The following is a 14,142-nucleotide window of genomic DNA, read 5'->3' on the forward strand; positions in this document are numbered from 1 at the left end:
AACACTGTACTCATTATATTCTTATCGAAAAAAACTGGTGATGCAACCGAAGAAAAATCTCTCTAATCTCCAATTGATTCAGATCGCGGCAGAAAATCCTCCAAAATTTATTGAGACCCTCTGGGGAATTCCTCCTGAATACTCTAACCTCCAATCCTCCAACCTCCTGAGAAAAATCCTCGTACCTGGGAGAAAGTTATCTTCAGCTGTAAAAAATCATTAATAATATTATGTATGTCCCCTACAAGAAAAAGTATCAACAGAACCTAGAAACTCAAGGAAGAACTACGAAGGACCTGACGAAGTCAAAAAAATTAGGAGAAAGTTCATTAAAAAATGCTATACTCACTTTATCTTTCCGTTAAGGAAAGTCAATTAATTCCAATTCTGAAGGAAATTATTTTTTTTATCGTGATGAAATTTTCATTGAATCTCTAGTTGCGCGGCAACTTCAGATTTAGGGGGAAAAAATAGTATATTTCTAACCTAGGGAGGGAAAATAATGGATCCCCAGCCGCCAGTGCAATTACCAGGCGAGCCGAAGGCGAGGTTGGTAAGCACGCGGCTGAGGGTCCTTTATTTTACTTCCCGTGGTTAGAACGCGATTTTCCATCTCGACGTAGGCGCAAAGTCAGAGTTCCCTCCCGCGAAGCGGGAGGGAAATGTAATTTTGCGCCCGCCGGGACGGAAAATAAGATTTTCGATCTCTCGCACACAAATTTTTTCGAGTGCTTTGTTCATCATTTGAAATTAGATCAGAGAGATCGATAATCCTACTCTTTTTTTTCTATATCTGAAGTTGCTACGCAAATAATTTCATCTAGATTTGGAATTAATAGACGTTTCCTAACCGAAAGATAAAGTGAGTATAGCATTTTTTTCATGAACTTTCTCCTAATTCTTTTCACTTCTTCAGGTCCTTCGTAATTCTTCCTTGAATTCCTAAGTTCTGTTAATACTGTATCTTATAGGGGATATATCCAATATTATTAATTATTTTTTACAGCTGAGGATAACTTCCTTGGAGGCGAGAGGATTTTTCTCAGGAGGATTGGAGGTTTGAGGATTCGGGAGGAATTCCCCAGAGAGTCCCGATAATTTCCCAAGGATTTTCTAATTAATTGGAGATTAGAGAGATATTTTTTGCATTCCATCACCGGTTTTCTTCGGTAAGATTATGATGATTGCAAATAGTGCTCCATTGAAATTTGTTTTGGAAATATATCTGGGGGGTCAGGGGGAATTTTTGAGGGGGTTAGTTATGGGTGATTGAATATGTGTAAAATAATTACGACGGTATAGACGACGCCAGCATCACGAACTGCCTCTAATTGAGTCTCTAATTCTTTAATTTCTGATGTCTTCTCGACCAGACGAAAATGAAAAAAAAATAGATATATATAAAATAATTAATATAAAAAAAATATATATAAAATATAAAAAAATATAGAGAAGTTGGGGGAAAATGGACTCAGGGGGTAAAATGGACCAGGAGGCAATATGGACCACCAGGAAAAATGCTCAATTTTTATTTTTGAAATTCACTAGATGATTGGGAGGGATTGTTCATGAGGAGGAGGAAGAGTCCGATGAGTCAGATGGCTTAAAAGAGTCAGATGAGTTTCATCAATATCTGATGGGGCTGAATCCCGAGGTCTTTTAAGCTCTTCTTGTAGATCCCCACCTTCTCCTTCAACTTCTAACTACGTGCCGCTCCTCGGACGATAATCTTCTCCGCAGCTCTACACGGAGAGAAATATTCAGTAAAAATTACGGAATAATTCACGTAATCCGTGGGGAATCGTTTTCTGGCAATTTTATAGGAATGGAAGAGGAGAAATCTGAAACGTTCAGTGAAATATCAGGTTCATCACCGAACAAAGTACGAAATTGTCACGTAATTTTTCCCAAAGAAGTAAAATCGTACAGAAACTAGCCAATTTATTATGCCTCGAAAATCAAAAATTCTTGAACGTTCAACAATTATTATGAAGCTGGTGAGTTATTTCTACGTTCCGTTCCGTAAAATTTCTCAATCGTTGGGGAAAAATTATGGAACGACTTGTTGTCCCCACAGCGGTGAGTCACCAGACGAGTGGTTAATTTGTACGGAACAAATCGTAAAATTTACGTGGCGATTCGTACAATTTCAGTTCCAACCCGCACTTTTTGTTGAATTTTACTTCGCTCACGGATTACGTTTCGAAACGTAATTTGTACGTTTTTTTTCTTGTAATTTTTATTGAATTTTTCTCTCCGTCTATCTTATCATTTTGCAGTTTGTCAAACTAACTCCGCATGTTCGAATTAAAAGGTTCCAAGTGCTAGATCTCCATTTTCAACGTGTAATCCACGTCCTTCAGTTTTCATTTTTCTGGGCAGACTGCGGGGTGTGAGGTCTACATCAGGGCCTTCAGCACCTGAGTCTTTTCGTCCAGCTTCTTCTAGAGGGTCTTGTCCTTCTTCCCTTGTTTTTTTATGCCCTCCTGGAGATCGATCTTCTCGTACCTATCGGTTCCTCATTTTGGTGGAGATGAAGTTCTCGAGTTTTTGCCGTTGTAGATCTAGTAGTGATAAGTTGATTGTGCTGCTAGGGATGTGAAGAAGTTTCTGAGAAGTATGTGTACTATAGAGGATCTCTTGATAGAACTTCAATAGAATTCTAATAGAACTCCAATGAATTTTTACAGTTTCAATTGAAATTCAATAGAATTTCTTAGAGGATGTCCCAAGTTTTTCTATTGAATTTTTTCATACGTGGATATTCAAATAGAAATTTTTTTTGGCCGTTCTAGAAATCATAGTACAATACCATGAATGTTCGTGTAAAATGGGCAGTCGTTCATTGGGCACTCGACGAGACCATCAGTGTTTTATTTACTGAGGCTATTAGCAAGGGCAAGATGGGAGCGTGTGGCCAAATGGGGAAATCGCAAATGGTAGATTAAGGCAATTTTGGCGGAAAGTGGTAAGATTTTCACCACAGTTCAATTTCCCTTCAATTGAAGGTACTTGCTACTAATATTCGCAACGAACAATCGCGAGAACAATGGTTTAACATACTTTGAGTAAACTTTAGTTGCATCGTGGAGTGACGGAATAGAAAATCAATACGTCCTGAGAAATAATAATTTCTCACAGATAAATATTTATCACTGATTGTGGAGAGTATGAAGAATTAGTCCATTCATTTTTTTGTTTCTCTTTTTGACAAACGTAACTATACGGTACGCCTTGCCCTCACATAGCCCATAGGTAGACCTGATAAAAGTTGCCTGGCTTTGGGTTGCTTAATTTTTAAATAACTTAGTTCTAATGTGACAGCAAATCTGCCTTACACAATTTCTAGCTGAGTATATCATGCGACGAACAACTAAACAAAAAATCTCCTTGACAAGGTCTCTCTCAAAAAAACGTTTGTTGTTATTTTTTTTATTTCTGATTGAGTTATCCTTCACTTGAATCCGACAAGAAGATTAAATTTTCTAGATGACAAAGACTACCTCGAAAGTTTAGAGTTCTCACCGAGACGAACTCAACTAAAGAGAAGAGGAAGACCTCCCAAAAGGCAACCCTCTGAATTTAATTTAAAATTATCAAGTGCCAACACACTGAGTGATGAAGATGATGAGTGTGATCAGGAAACCACGGTCGGCAATACCCGAAATGGTGGAGATGGTGAGGGAGGGTGTGAAGGCCATGGTGAGGAAGACGGTGAAGGAGATGATGAGGAAGACGGTGAAGGAAATGGTGAGGAAAACGGTGAAGGAGATGGCGAGGAGGAGGGGCAGAGGAAGACAGTGAGAGATGGAAAAACGGTGGAGAAAAGTAAAGAGCGACAAAACGAGAGGGGAGAACATCATGAAGATGATGCCCCCAAAAGAATAGTGAAGCGTCATGAGAGGATCGCTCATATTTATGAAGTAAGTGAAGGAGAAACCGATGATGAACTTGGTAAAATATGATGTGAAGAGTTTTGCAGAGTCGTATGATTTTCAAGGGTGTGGATATTCGGAGCATACTTATGTCTCGTGTCCGTGTCTCATATCTCGTGTCTCATGCTTCGTAACTTGAAATCTTTATGAGGTGAAAGTTCTCGGACTGCAGAGCTCGTGGCTGATGGGTTGTGCCTTACGGCATGTCTCATGCCTCGTGTCTCGTGCCTGGTGTCTCGCACCTCATGGCTCATGCCACATATCTCGGGTCTAGTGCCTCGTGTCTCCCGACTCGTTACTTGTAACTCGAAATCTTTATAAGGTGAAGGTTCTCGGACTACAGAGCTTGTGGTTCGTAACGCGTAAATCGTGGCTCATGATTCGTTACGCGTGATTCAAAATCTTCCTGAGATTAAGGTTCTCGGACTGCATAGATCGTTGCTCGTGGCCATGAGACACTCCTTGATTTGCTATGGTTATTCATACTACTATCTTGTGTTTCGAACGAGCCTCTCGTACATCCCGTTACGTGGTGTTTTGTGTCTCATGCCCCGTGTTTCGATACTCGTGTCTGATCGAACTTCATTCGTCTTTCAATAGCTCGTGACTAGTGTCTGGTAGAACTTGTTTCATCTTTCAATAAGGGAGGGTAGGGCAAAACGGATCAGGCAGGCAAAACGGAGCACAAGGCAAAACGGACCACTGACAGAAAATTGATAATCCTTCATTTCCGTTTCCGTTTGTTTGTTTGTTTTTGTTTCCGAGTGGAAGCAAAAACAAAAATTCAAAGTCATTTGGGGTTTGAGGTGATTAGCAAATCTGATCAAATTGCGGTTCAACGACACTTCTTGTCTATAAAACCCATGTGATGGTTACGATCTAAGAAACTCACCTTTAATTCAACACATTCAGTGTTCCTGATTTGCAGGAAAGAAGAAAATAAAATTATCAATTTTCTGTCAACACCCTAAGGGTAAAGGTGTTCTGTCGTTTTGCCCTAACGGTCCGTTTCACCCTGCAGTCCGTTTTGGCGTCCCGATCCGTTTTGCTCTACTTTCCGCATATACCAGGCTTCTTTCTGCGGATGGTAAATGCTTTCTCTCAAACTTCTCTTTTCTAAAGGTGATTTCAACCATGTAACTCGGGAATCTCATGACAATTGTCGAGTACAATTGTACAAGTACTACATGTGTTCTTACACGTTGACTCATCTGCGAGTGTCTACCTACACTTTAATCAACATACTTCATTTCAGAAATCGAAAGAAAACCCAAAAAGAATCGTAAGATTGTCGACGACAAGGAATATAATGTGCTCCCTCCAGCACGCAGGCGTGGTCGTGAAGTATGTTAAAAATAAGTGCTGTAGACCGGACAAAACTTAATATGATGCGCCTAAAACGTGCTGGTAAGTTGGTGCGAGTGCTAATGGCTCCATAACTTTTCCTTCTAACGAACATGTGGGGATGTTCGTTAGAGACACCACCAGGACCTGAGAACATCCACCTCCGGCGACATACGGAAACGGATCGTGAGTAGGGAGAGAGAGAGAAAATAGGATTTTATTTCCCACTCCTGTGTGGTCATTATTCCGATTATCCCTGGGATAATCGAGTCTTGTTTTCCCGTTTAAGCGGAGTTATTTTTCGTTTGCTTCGCGCTTCCGGTTAGTAAATTTCGCGGTTTCGTTTCGTCGCCAATTAGTAAAGATCTGAAATTATGCGTTTTTGAGGGCCTATAGGGTTATCGTGAAGAAGGGCCGAATTTCAGAGTCATCCGATAACCTTTATGGGAAACACCCTATTGTTAATCTTACGGCCAATCGATTAGGTCCGAAATCGATTAGGTAATTTGGAGCGCCGGCTGAGATGCCGGCGCTCCAAATTATAATGCATTTTACGGCGGTTAAACGGTTACGTTTTAGTTTTTCAGTGGAAGGTCACGTGGAACAAGTGCAACTCTTGTATCCCGTGAATTGCCAGGTTGCATCAGAATTTTGGAAAATTTGGAGAATTAGTTAGGAGTATCGGTCTTTTAACCCCGTGAATCCAGGAGAACCGACCCGTAGGAGGCGCAAAAAATCCACGGTAATTTTCCGAACGTCCACCAGTCTGGCCCAGATTAATCATTAGTCTATTTTATAAAGTTACGTATAGAATAATTCGAGTTGAATATTTTCCGCGTTTGAATTCCCCGAAATCATTCGGTGGCGCCATCGAAGCCGACGCTTGATGTGCCAAAATCTCCGCCAATCAGGGCCCGCCTGATCTGTTGGCCGGAATTCGCGCTGCGGTTAGTGCCCGTGACACTGACCCAGGGCAGTTAGTTCCGCATGGACCGTCACCAATCACTAGTCGCGTGTGAATTTCTGTGTGTGCCCACACGACCTAATTATGCCCACCTCGGATTATTGTGTCTTTTTGAGAAGCTGTGAGGACTAAAGATGGCCCGTAAGGGGAAAAGGACAACCAAGCGTCCAGATAAAGTGAGTTTTCTGTTTTTTTTCCCCCCAATTTCGAGCCATATCTTAATGGCGTCGTCGCCCCCTTTATGGCGGTATGCCCCTCGTGGCCCTCAGCCACCTGCAGTGGTTGATCACCCCCTATAGTCGTGTATTAGTGTTCCTAATTTGGCGTTTTTAGGGGTAATCCCTTATCCCGGGTTTTTATCCGCGTGTCCTTCCGATTTTTGATCGGCTATTCCACCCGAATCGGGTCGGTACTGAGCTCTCTTCGCGACTTCCGGTTTATCCCGATCAGATTTTTGAGAAGATTTTCGGGTTCAAAGAGTGTATTTGGTCTTCAGGGGACTCATTATCAATTTTCCCGGTCGAAATCTGAGGATTTTCGACTTGGGGTATATCTATGGGTATTTGTATGGGTGCTTTCCAAATCGAGTTGATTTCCAATTTTGAGAATCGTAATTCCCGTTGTTGAAATCGTAATTCATGTTATCCCGACCGTAATTTATGATCTCAACAGCATAATTTACCTGTTTGAGAAAATACGTTTTTGAAATGGTAATTCACGTTTTTCAAAACGCATTTTAGAATGAATAGAATGAATTCCTGAAATAAATTACGAGTACTGGATTTGAGTACTATTGCTTCTTATATTGAGTTCTGTTGGTACTTTTGAAAAGAACCAGCCAGGTACTCAGTACATATATTTTTTTTACTTGTCCTGAGTAACAAAAGTACTAGTGATAAGTACCGAGGTACTTCTCACCAGTACTCAAGTACTTGACGTATGATACATACGTCAAGTACATTTGCATTTAGTTCTGTTGTGACTTTGAGGAAGTACAAAATTTGCCTTTAGTGTATCTAACCATTATATAATACGTCTAGTGACAAATTTGTAGTGTCTATCACATGTTTGGTTCGTCTTCGTCTAGGTGCTGTCAATAGTTTGGTTTCACGCGATGATAGGTTAGACGAGTTCGAATACAAATGCTGCGTCACTCAGTTATGTACTCGGAGCCGTCCAAACTATAAAAAACAAGCGAAACCCAATGTCGAGCAGAATCAAATTGACGATGAGCCATTGATCAATATTGACAACAAACGAAGACGAACCGAGGAACCAAATCCAGATCCGGTTCCAGAATTAATTCTGAAACGGTGATACGTCGAAATATTACGGTAAAAAATATCATGCGTCAAAATATGACAAAAGAATATTATTGACAAAACTATCACAGGCCAAAAATATCACAAATCAAAAATATCACGTGATAAACTATCACGCGTTAGAATATTACGCCTTCGGATTACTGCTTTTGATATAAATAATGATGCGCTCGTGTACTTAAGTGGCACATCTCTTAGTGTACGCCTGTGAATGTTAATGTTTAATTTATTATTGTTTATTTAATATTCTGATTGGATGTACTGGAAGTTTATACTGTATACTGGATAGTTCCTCTTTTTCGTATCTTTTCTGAAAATATATATTTTTTTACATTGTTTATTTCTCATTACCACATTTGGGGGATATTTTGTCGTGTGATATTTTGTCGTGCGATTTTTTTGTCGTGTGATATTTTTGTTGTGTGATATTTTGACGTGATATTTTGACGTGTGATATTTAGACATGTAACTTTCTGAAACGGGGACCCACACGAACCAAAGATCCGAAGGTTTTGAATCAAGCTCAGAAACGAAACCCGATCGAAATATCAAAACAGCGTAGTCGACCAACGATTATTTCTGAGGTTCATTTAAAACCGAGGTCATGTGGTTCAGCTCCTGAATCACGACTCACGGCGGGTTGTTCGGCCACGCAGGGGGCCAAACAATCTCGGAATCTGTATGTGGCCGACATTTCTTAGAGCCTGTTGAGTCCACTGTTGTCATTGACCAGTAACGTCAAGAACTTGTCAGCAAACTATGCACTCGAAATAAGGTAAGATGTTTTTTCAACGCAAACACTCTAATTCGACCCTTCAATTTGTCCTTCGACTTTGCCACTTATTTTCTCTCATTATATTTGCCGCTCTTCTTGCTATTAGTTGGCTCATCGAATTGAATTTTTCCATAGAAGTAGCGCGATTGCCCCTGAAAACGCCAGTAGCCAAACGATCTCAGGATTTGAACGTGGCCAAAGCTCCTCCGAAGGGATTGAGTCCACTGTCGTCATTGACGACGGTGACCTCAAAGACTTTTGAGCAAACTGGGATCTCGAAGCAAGGTAAAATGCTTCTTTAACGCAAACACTCCAATTCGACCCTTCAATTTGATCCTCAAATGTTCTTTCTCCATATTTATCGCCCAACCTTAGATTGGTCATTATATAAAGGAAACGCTGCGGCACGTCCTTTTTTTCTTTAATTGTTATTAACGCTGGAGCCTTAATAACATGGCGGCGAGTCCCCGCGGCAGTGACCATTGTCGCAGGATCACGTATGGTGACCAGACTAGGGTTGAAGTATGACCCTAAAATTTTGACCCGTAAGTTTTGATCTTTTTAAAAAAACTCCGAAAATAACTCGGAAAATAGATTTCCCCAAAAAAGAGCTTTAAAATAACTCTCGCGGAAGAATTGACCGATAAACGCTGACCTATTAACCACTGGATCATCAGAACGAGTTACTGATCAACCAAACAGCAGATGGATATACCTAAAGAGAAGACGGACTACTACCAGAGATCCTGCTGTTTAACCCTGATGGCCCCAGTCTCTGTCGTTTAACCTTTATGACTCAGGCCTCGGCTGTTTAATCCTGTGAGAAACTCTATATATACTCTATTATACACTATATATATATATAGGATTGAAACGGCAAATGAATTTTGGAGTCCCTATCTTATCGATGATTTCTAACCGAGTGGTTCAATGATTTCCGAAGTGACCAGCCCGTCAGTCTCAAATGTGAATATTGATGAGGATATATATGTTCAATCTCGCAGAGGTTCTACTTAAATCAAGCCAGGATCTACTCGAATAGAATAGAGGCTCTACTTGAAGTGAGTAGAGGTTCTCCTTGAATCGAGTAGCGGCTCTACTTAAATCAAGTAGGCCTCTACTTGAATCAAGTCGACAATTCGGTTCTACATTTTTCAGATCCTCGTATCAAGTCGACAAAATCTACTCAAAATGAGTAGATTTTCAACTTGTTAAAATCCTACTCATATCAAGCAAAGGCTCCGGATTGAATCAAAAAAACTTTTTTTTGGATGTGTGATCACATGGTCGGAGTAAGGAAATACAGTTATGTTCACAGAATCGACTTCTCCTACACCCTGAATTATGCGACTATCACGAGAGGAGACTGTATTACCTTCCTAGGTTAGAAGCATGCTACTCAAAAAATGTTATATCCATTGCGTATTGAGTACAGAACTTCGTCAATTTAGCAACTAAGCTTCACACCCGGTTTTCCTTCCTAAGAGCAAGGATGAGGCGCCGCCTGACTATACCTCCGGAGTTTTATGATCAGATCCGAGCCTGGGACATAGACTATAGTTTTTGTCTCAGTTATGGCACCTAGCTCTCTCACTGTGGTGGGACAATGCTCAGCGTCTGATCCTACTGATCTTATCTCTTCTGAACGATTCCGTGTGGATTGGGCAATAGGGGAGTAGGGTTGAGAGCCTAGGATCAGTATGTAAGTTTGGTATTTGCGGCACGTTTCCAGAGTCAACTTATCGCTACACAAGCTAGTCTTAATCCGAATCCGGTTATTTACTACATTTATTTCTGATATTTCAGTGTCATCACAAGGTGGTTTTTAGCTATGAGCTTCTTCATGGCAGTTTTAGGGTTTGGGGATACATATGACTCACTCCTCCGTTTATTGCGTCCCGAACTCTCGACTGGATTCAGGCCACAGTACATGCGGCCTTAAATTACTTATAATTATCAATTGCGACTTCAATTCTTTCGAGTCCAATGCTGACTGACGATTTCTAGGTACATCAGGGGTATCTTCTACAGCGATATTAGAGATAGCCGCGCGACTATGCCCTCACTAACACAGATTAAAAAGCATGCACCGGCCAAGGATAGCCGATGCTTCATAAGCAGAGCGTCAACCCAACCTACATAATCCTTACCTTTCTCTCAGAGCGATATGTAGTTCAGCTTCCTCCTTTCCTCGCGTATCGTTGCCGCCTGGTTAAAGTGGCTAACCCGAGTGGAAATTCTGTTCAGGTCTCGATCAGAAACTGATCAAGTCCGATCCGAAATTCTGATCAGGCATGTTACGCCTCTGCCTTAGGTTTTTCCACTAGGGTTTCTCCACCTTCCATTATTAGACATTAATTAAATTTAATTTTTTGAGAGAAAAAATTAGTAACTTCTTAGCCGGGAATCGAACTCGGGACCTCCCAATGTCGCGTCGGGTGCTCTTACCATCTGATCTACCAGGACACTTACGAATTTCACTCTCAAAGTGACTCATATCCGAGTGGAAATTCTGTTCAGGTCTCGATCAGAAACTGATCAAGTCCGATCCGAAATTCTGATCAGGCATGTTACGCCTCTGCCTTAGGTTTTTCCACTAGGGTAAGCTGATGCGGGCTTTGTTTCCGGCGATTCCCTCGCCTGTTATCATTATATATTTCCCCCTGTATCTATTCATCCCTGTTTCTTACTTTGAAATTTCCTATCGACATATTACGGTATGCGCGGGAGTCATCGATTCTAAATTTTACAAAACTATTCTTTACCACTATTTATATTTACATAAGTGACGGATTTCAATGCATCGCAAATCATTATAGGCTAACTGACGATGATGCAACCGAGCCTAATACACTATCAACACCAGTACTCCTCAATCCGGGAATGATGTTGATGATATCATCATTTTCAGCATCAGTCAGCACGTAGACAAAGAGGAAAGAGAAATTTCAAGCGAATCGAATATTGGAAGAGAGCAGCTGAGTGGACATTAAGGAATGGAAGAAGTTTTCTTCATGAATTGATTTAAATCTTATATTAATCTTTAATTCAATTTCAATGTGATTTCTTGTTCAATTTCATTTACTCTTCAATTTATTTTCAAATTTCTGTATTCTTCAATACATTTTATTTAAAATAAACGAACACATTCCATATTTCCAATAATGGGAAATCTTCAGGGATTGAAGGTTTGAATATATTTAATTCTTAGCGATTATGGATTGGAATCGAGCTAATTTATATTGATGTCATTACTATCATTACGAGGTGCTACGAATGCTAAATAAAATCAAACCAAGAGGTTTATACAACGTTGTAGGGACGATTAATTCCGAGGGCGCGAATTCAAAAATTTCGAATATGCAAATAATGGACTAAATGAGGAGGCTCATTCTTGAGTTCAGATGCTATGATTACTCACTAGCGAGTAATGTGTGACTCGCAAGCGCACTGCGGGTGCATACAACTAGCTAGTAACTAAAAGGCTTACCTACGAGTGTCAGCTTCATTCTAGCTCATTCATTCGTTCGGAAGTAAGTCGTTTATGAACTGCAAGCGCACTGCAAGTCGCACTAACTTACTTCCTCATTTATGAACTTATTATATGTCAGTGGGACTTAAGAGACACACAGAATCATACCTGCGATTGGAATAGACTTGAGCATATCCCGAATTACATAGATTCCGCTTAACACCTGACTAAATTCCGACTAAACCTTGACTAAACCCCGACTACACTTTGACTAAATCCCGACTAAACCCTGACTAAACCCTGACTAAACTCACACTAAATCCCGACTAGAGCCCGACTAAACCCTGACAAAACCCTGACTACCGACTAAACTACGATTAAACCTTGACTGAACGCCGACTAAATCCCAACTAAACCCTGAATAGATCTCGACTAAACTACGACTAAACCCCCGACTAATTCCGCACTAAGCCCTGACTACAGTCATTTACTAAAGTTCTGAAACGATCTGAACGTGCATCCTATGTATTTTGTGTCAAGACAGCCCTGATACGACAAGCCCTGACTAGTTCCAACAAAACCCTGACTAAACCCCGACTAAAGCAGGACTAAACCCCGGCTAAATCCCAACTAAACCCCGACTCAACCATGACTAAACCCTGACTAAACCATGATTAAACCTCAACTAAACGCTGACTAAACTCCGTCCAAACCCTAACTAAACCCTGACTAAACTCCGACTAAACCCCGACTAAACTCTGACTAAACTGCGACTAAACCATGACTAAACCTTGATTAAATGCTGTTCAAGGCTATAATTATGAATTTGCGATCGCGTCGTCGACATTTCAAGGGTAAAAAAATTGAGTCTAAAAACTAAGAGTCAAATCTTTTTGACAAAAAAAAGAAAACAAAAAAGTCTCGAAGATTTTCAAAAAAAATTGTTTTGAAAAAAAATTGCCATATAAAGAAAAAAAATTGTCTCCCTAAGATCTTCAAAAAAAAATTGTCTTCCAAAGATCTTTTAAAAAATGGATTCCGAAGATCCACAAGTAAAAGATCCGTGAGCGTTACCAGGCTTTTTTCTTTGGTTTCTATGCTTAAGTTCTTTTTCCTTTTCTATGAACCATGTATATAGTACAATCTTTGGAAAGCTCATTAAATGAGTTCCAAAGTGACGTCTGTTTCATCCAATTCTGACCATTTTCCATTGAGTTATGAGAGTTTTAAGCGATAAGTGAATTTTCATGTTTCACTTGAAAAATTAAATTCGGATTGATTTTTCGATGCTTTCAAGTGGCTTAAACAAAGATATTTATACATCATTTTAAAGAACATGTACTGTTTCTCGAAATGGTGTATTAAAAATGCGATTTAATTGGATTTTCATCAATTTATTACAGTCTTTTTCCATTTTTTATGTATTGTCACACCTAAAAAATGACAGTTTTTGTAATTTATCAAGGGTTTATACTTAATCAGCGGGGATATATCATATATCAATTCGAAGGTTTCATCGGGATCTTCAAATTGATACCTCATATTATTGATTCCGACCATTAGATCAATTGTTACAAGCGATAATGCATTGATTTTGGCATGTCACGTTTTGAAAATTTCCATTTTTTTTCTATAAACGATGATATTTTCTGTTTTTTTCTTCAAGTTTGTGGGAATATGTTATATACAATTCAAAGAACATTAAATTGCCTTTAAATTGACCCCTGAACTATTTAATTACAGCCAAGTTTGATCAACTTAAAGGAGATTTTATCTAAGAATTGAATTTCTTGATTTTTTTCTGGATTCAGATTAGTTCGCATTTTTCAATCACTATCGTTGAAGTAAATTGAAGAATTCGTACATCATTTTTAAGAGTATTGTTAGTTCTTCAAAATGGTACATAAAAAATCTGATTTCGTGGAATTTTCATCCATTTATGGTAGATTGTTTCTATTTTTTACTTCATGTCACACTTAAAAAATCATAGTTTCTGACAAAAAATGATGCTTTGGACTTCACCAGCGGAGATGTATTATATACTAATTTGAAGATCTTATCGATATCTTGCAATTAATACCGTGTTTTATCCATTCCATCCAATAGATAAATTCTGATAAGCAATAATAATTTGATGTTGGGATATCACGCTGCGAAAATTCAAATTTTTTCCTCTTCATGAGGAAAATTTCCTCGGTTATTGTCCAAATCTGTGTAAGTACCTAATGCTTAAATATGGAAATATCACATTTACGTTCAAAAAATTGACACCAAACTGATGCCCCATCAAAAATGCATTGATATTTTCCATTTTTCGAAATCATTTATTG

The 14,142-nt window shown here is 39.4% G+C and overlaps 1 protein-coding gene across 1 annotated transcript in view; it reads left to right on the plus strand.

Moving 5' to 3' along the window:
• The first annotated feature begins 3,666 nt into the window (after positions 1–3,666).
• The window catches only part of LOC107045487 (serine/threonine-protein kinase fray2-like), a 39,529-nt gene continuing 29,053 nt past the window's right edge, over positions 3,667–14,142 (plus strand). Inside the window, exon 1 of the mRNA XM_015267789.1 lies at positions 3,667–3,800. Within this exon, the coding sequence (XP_015123275.1) occupies positions 3,667–3,800 (134 nt within the window). The remainder of the gene's footprint in view (positions 3,801–14,142) is intronic.

Source organism: Diachasma alloeum, unplaced genomic scaffold (assembly GCF_001412515.2).
Source record: "Diachasma alloeum isolate Michigan unplaced genomic scaffold, Dall2.0 Dall_scaffold_00952, whole genome shotgun sequence".
In the NCBI taxonomy this organism is placed as follows: domain Eukaryota; kingdom Metazoa; phylum Arthropoda; class Insecta; order Hymenoptera; family Braconidae; genus Diachasma; species Diachasma alloeum.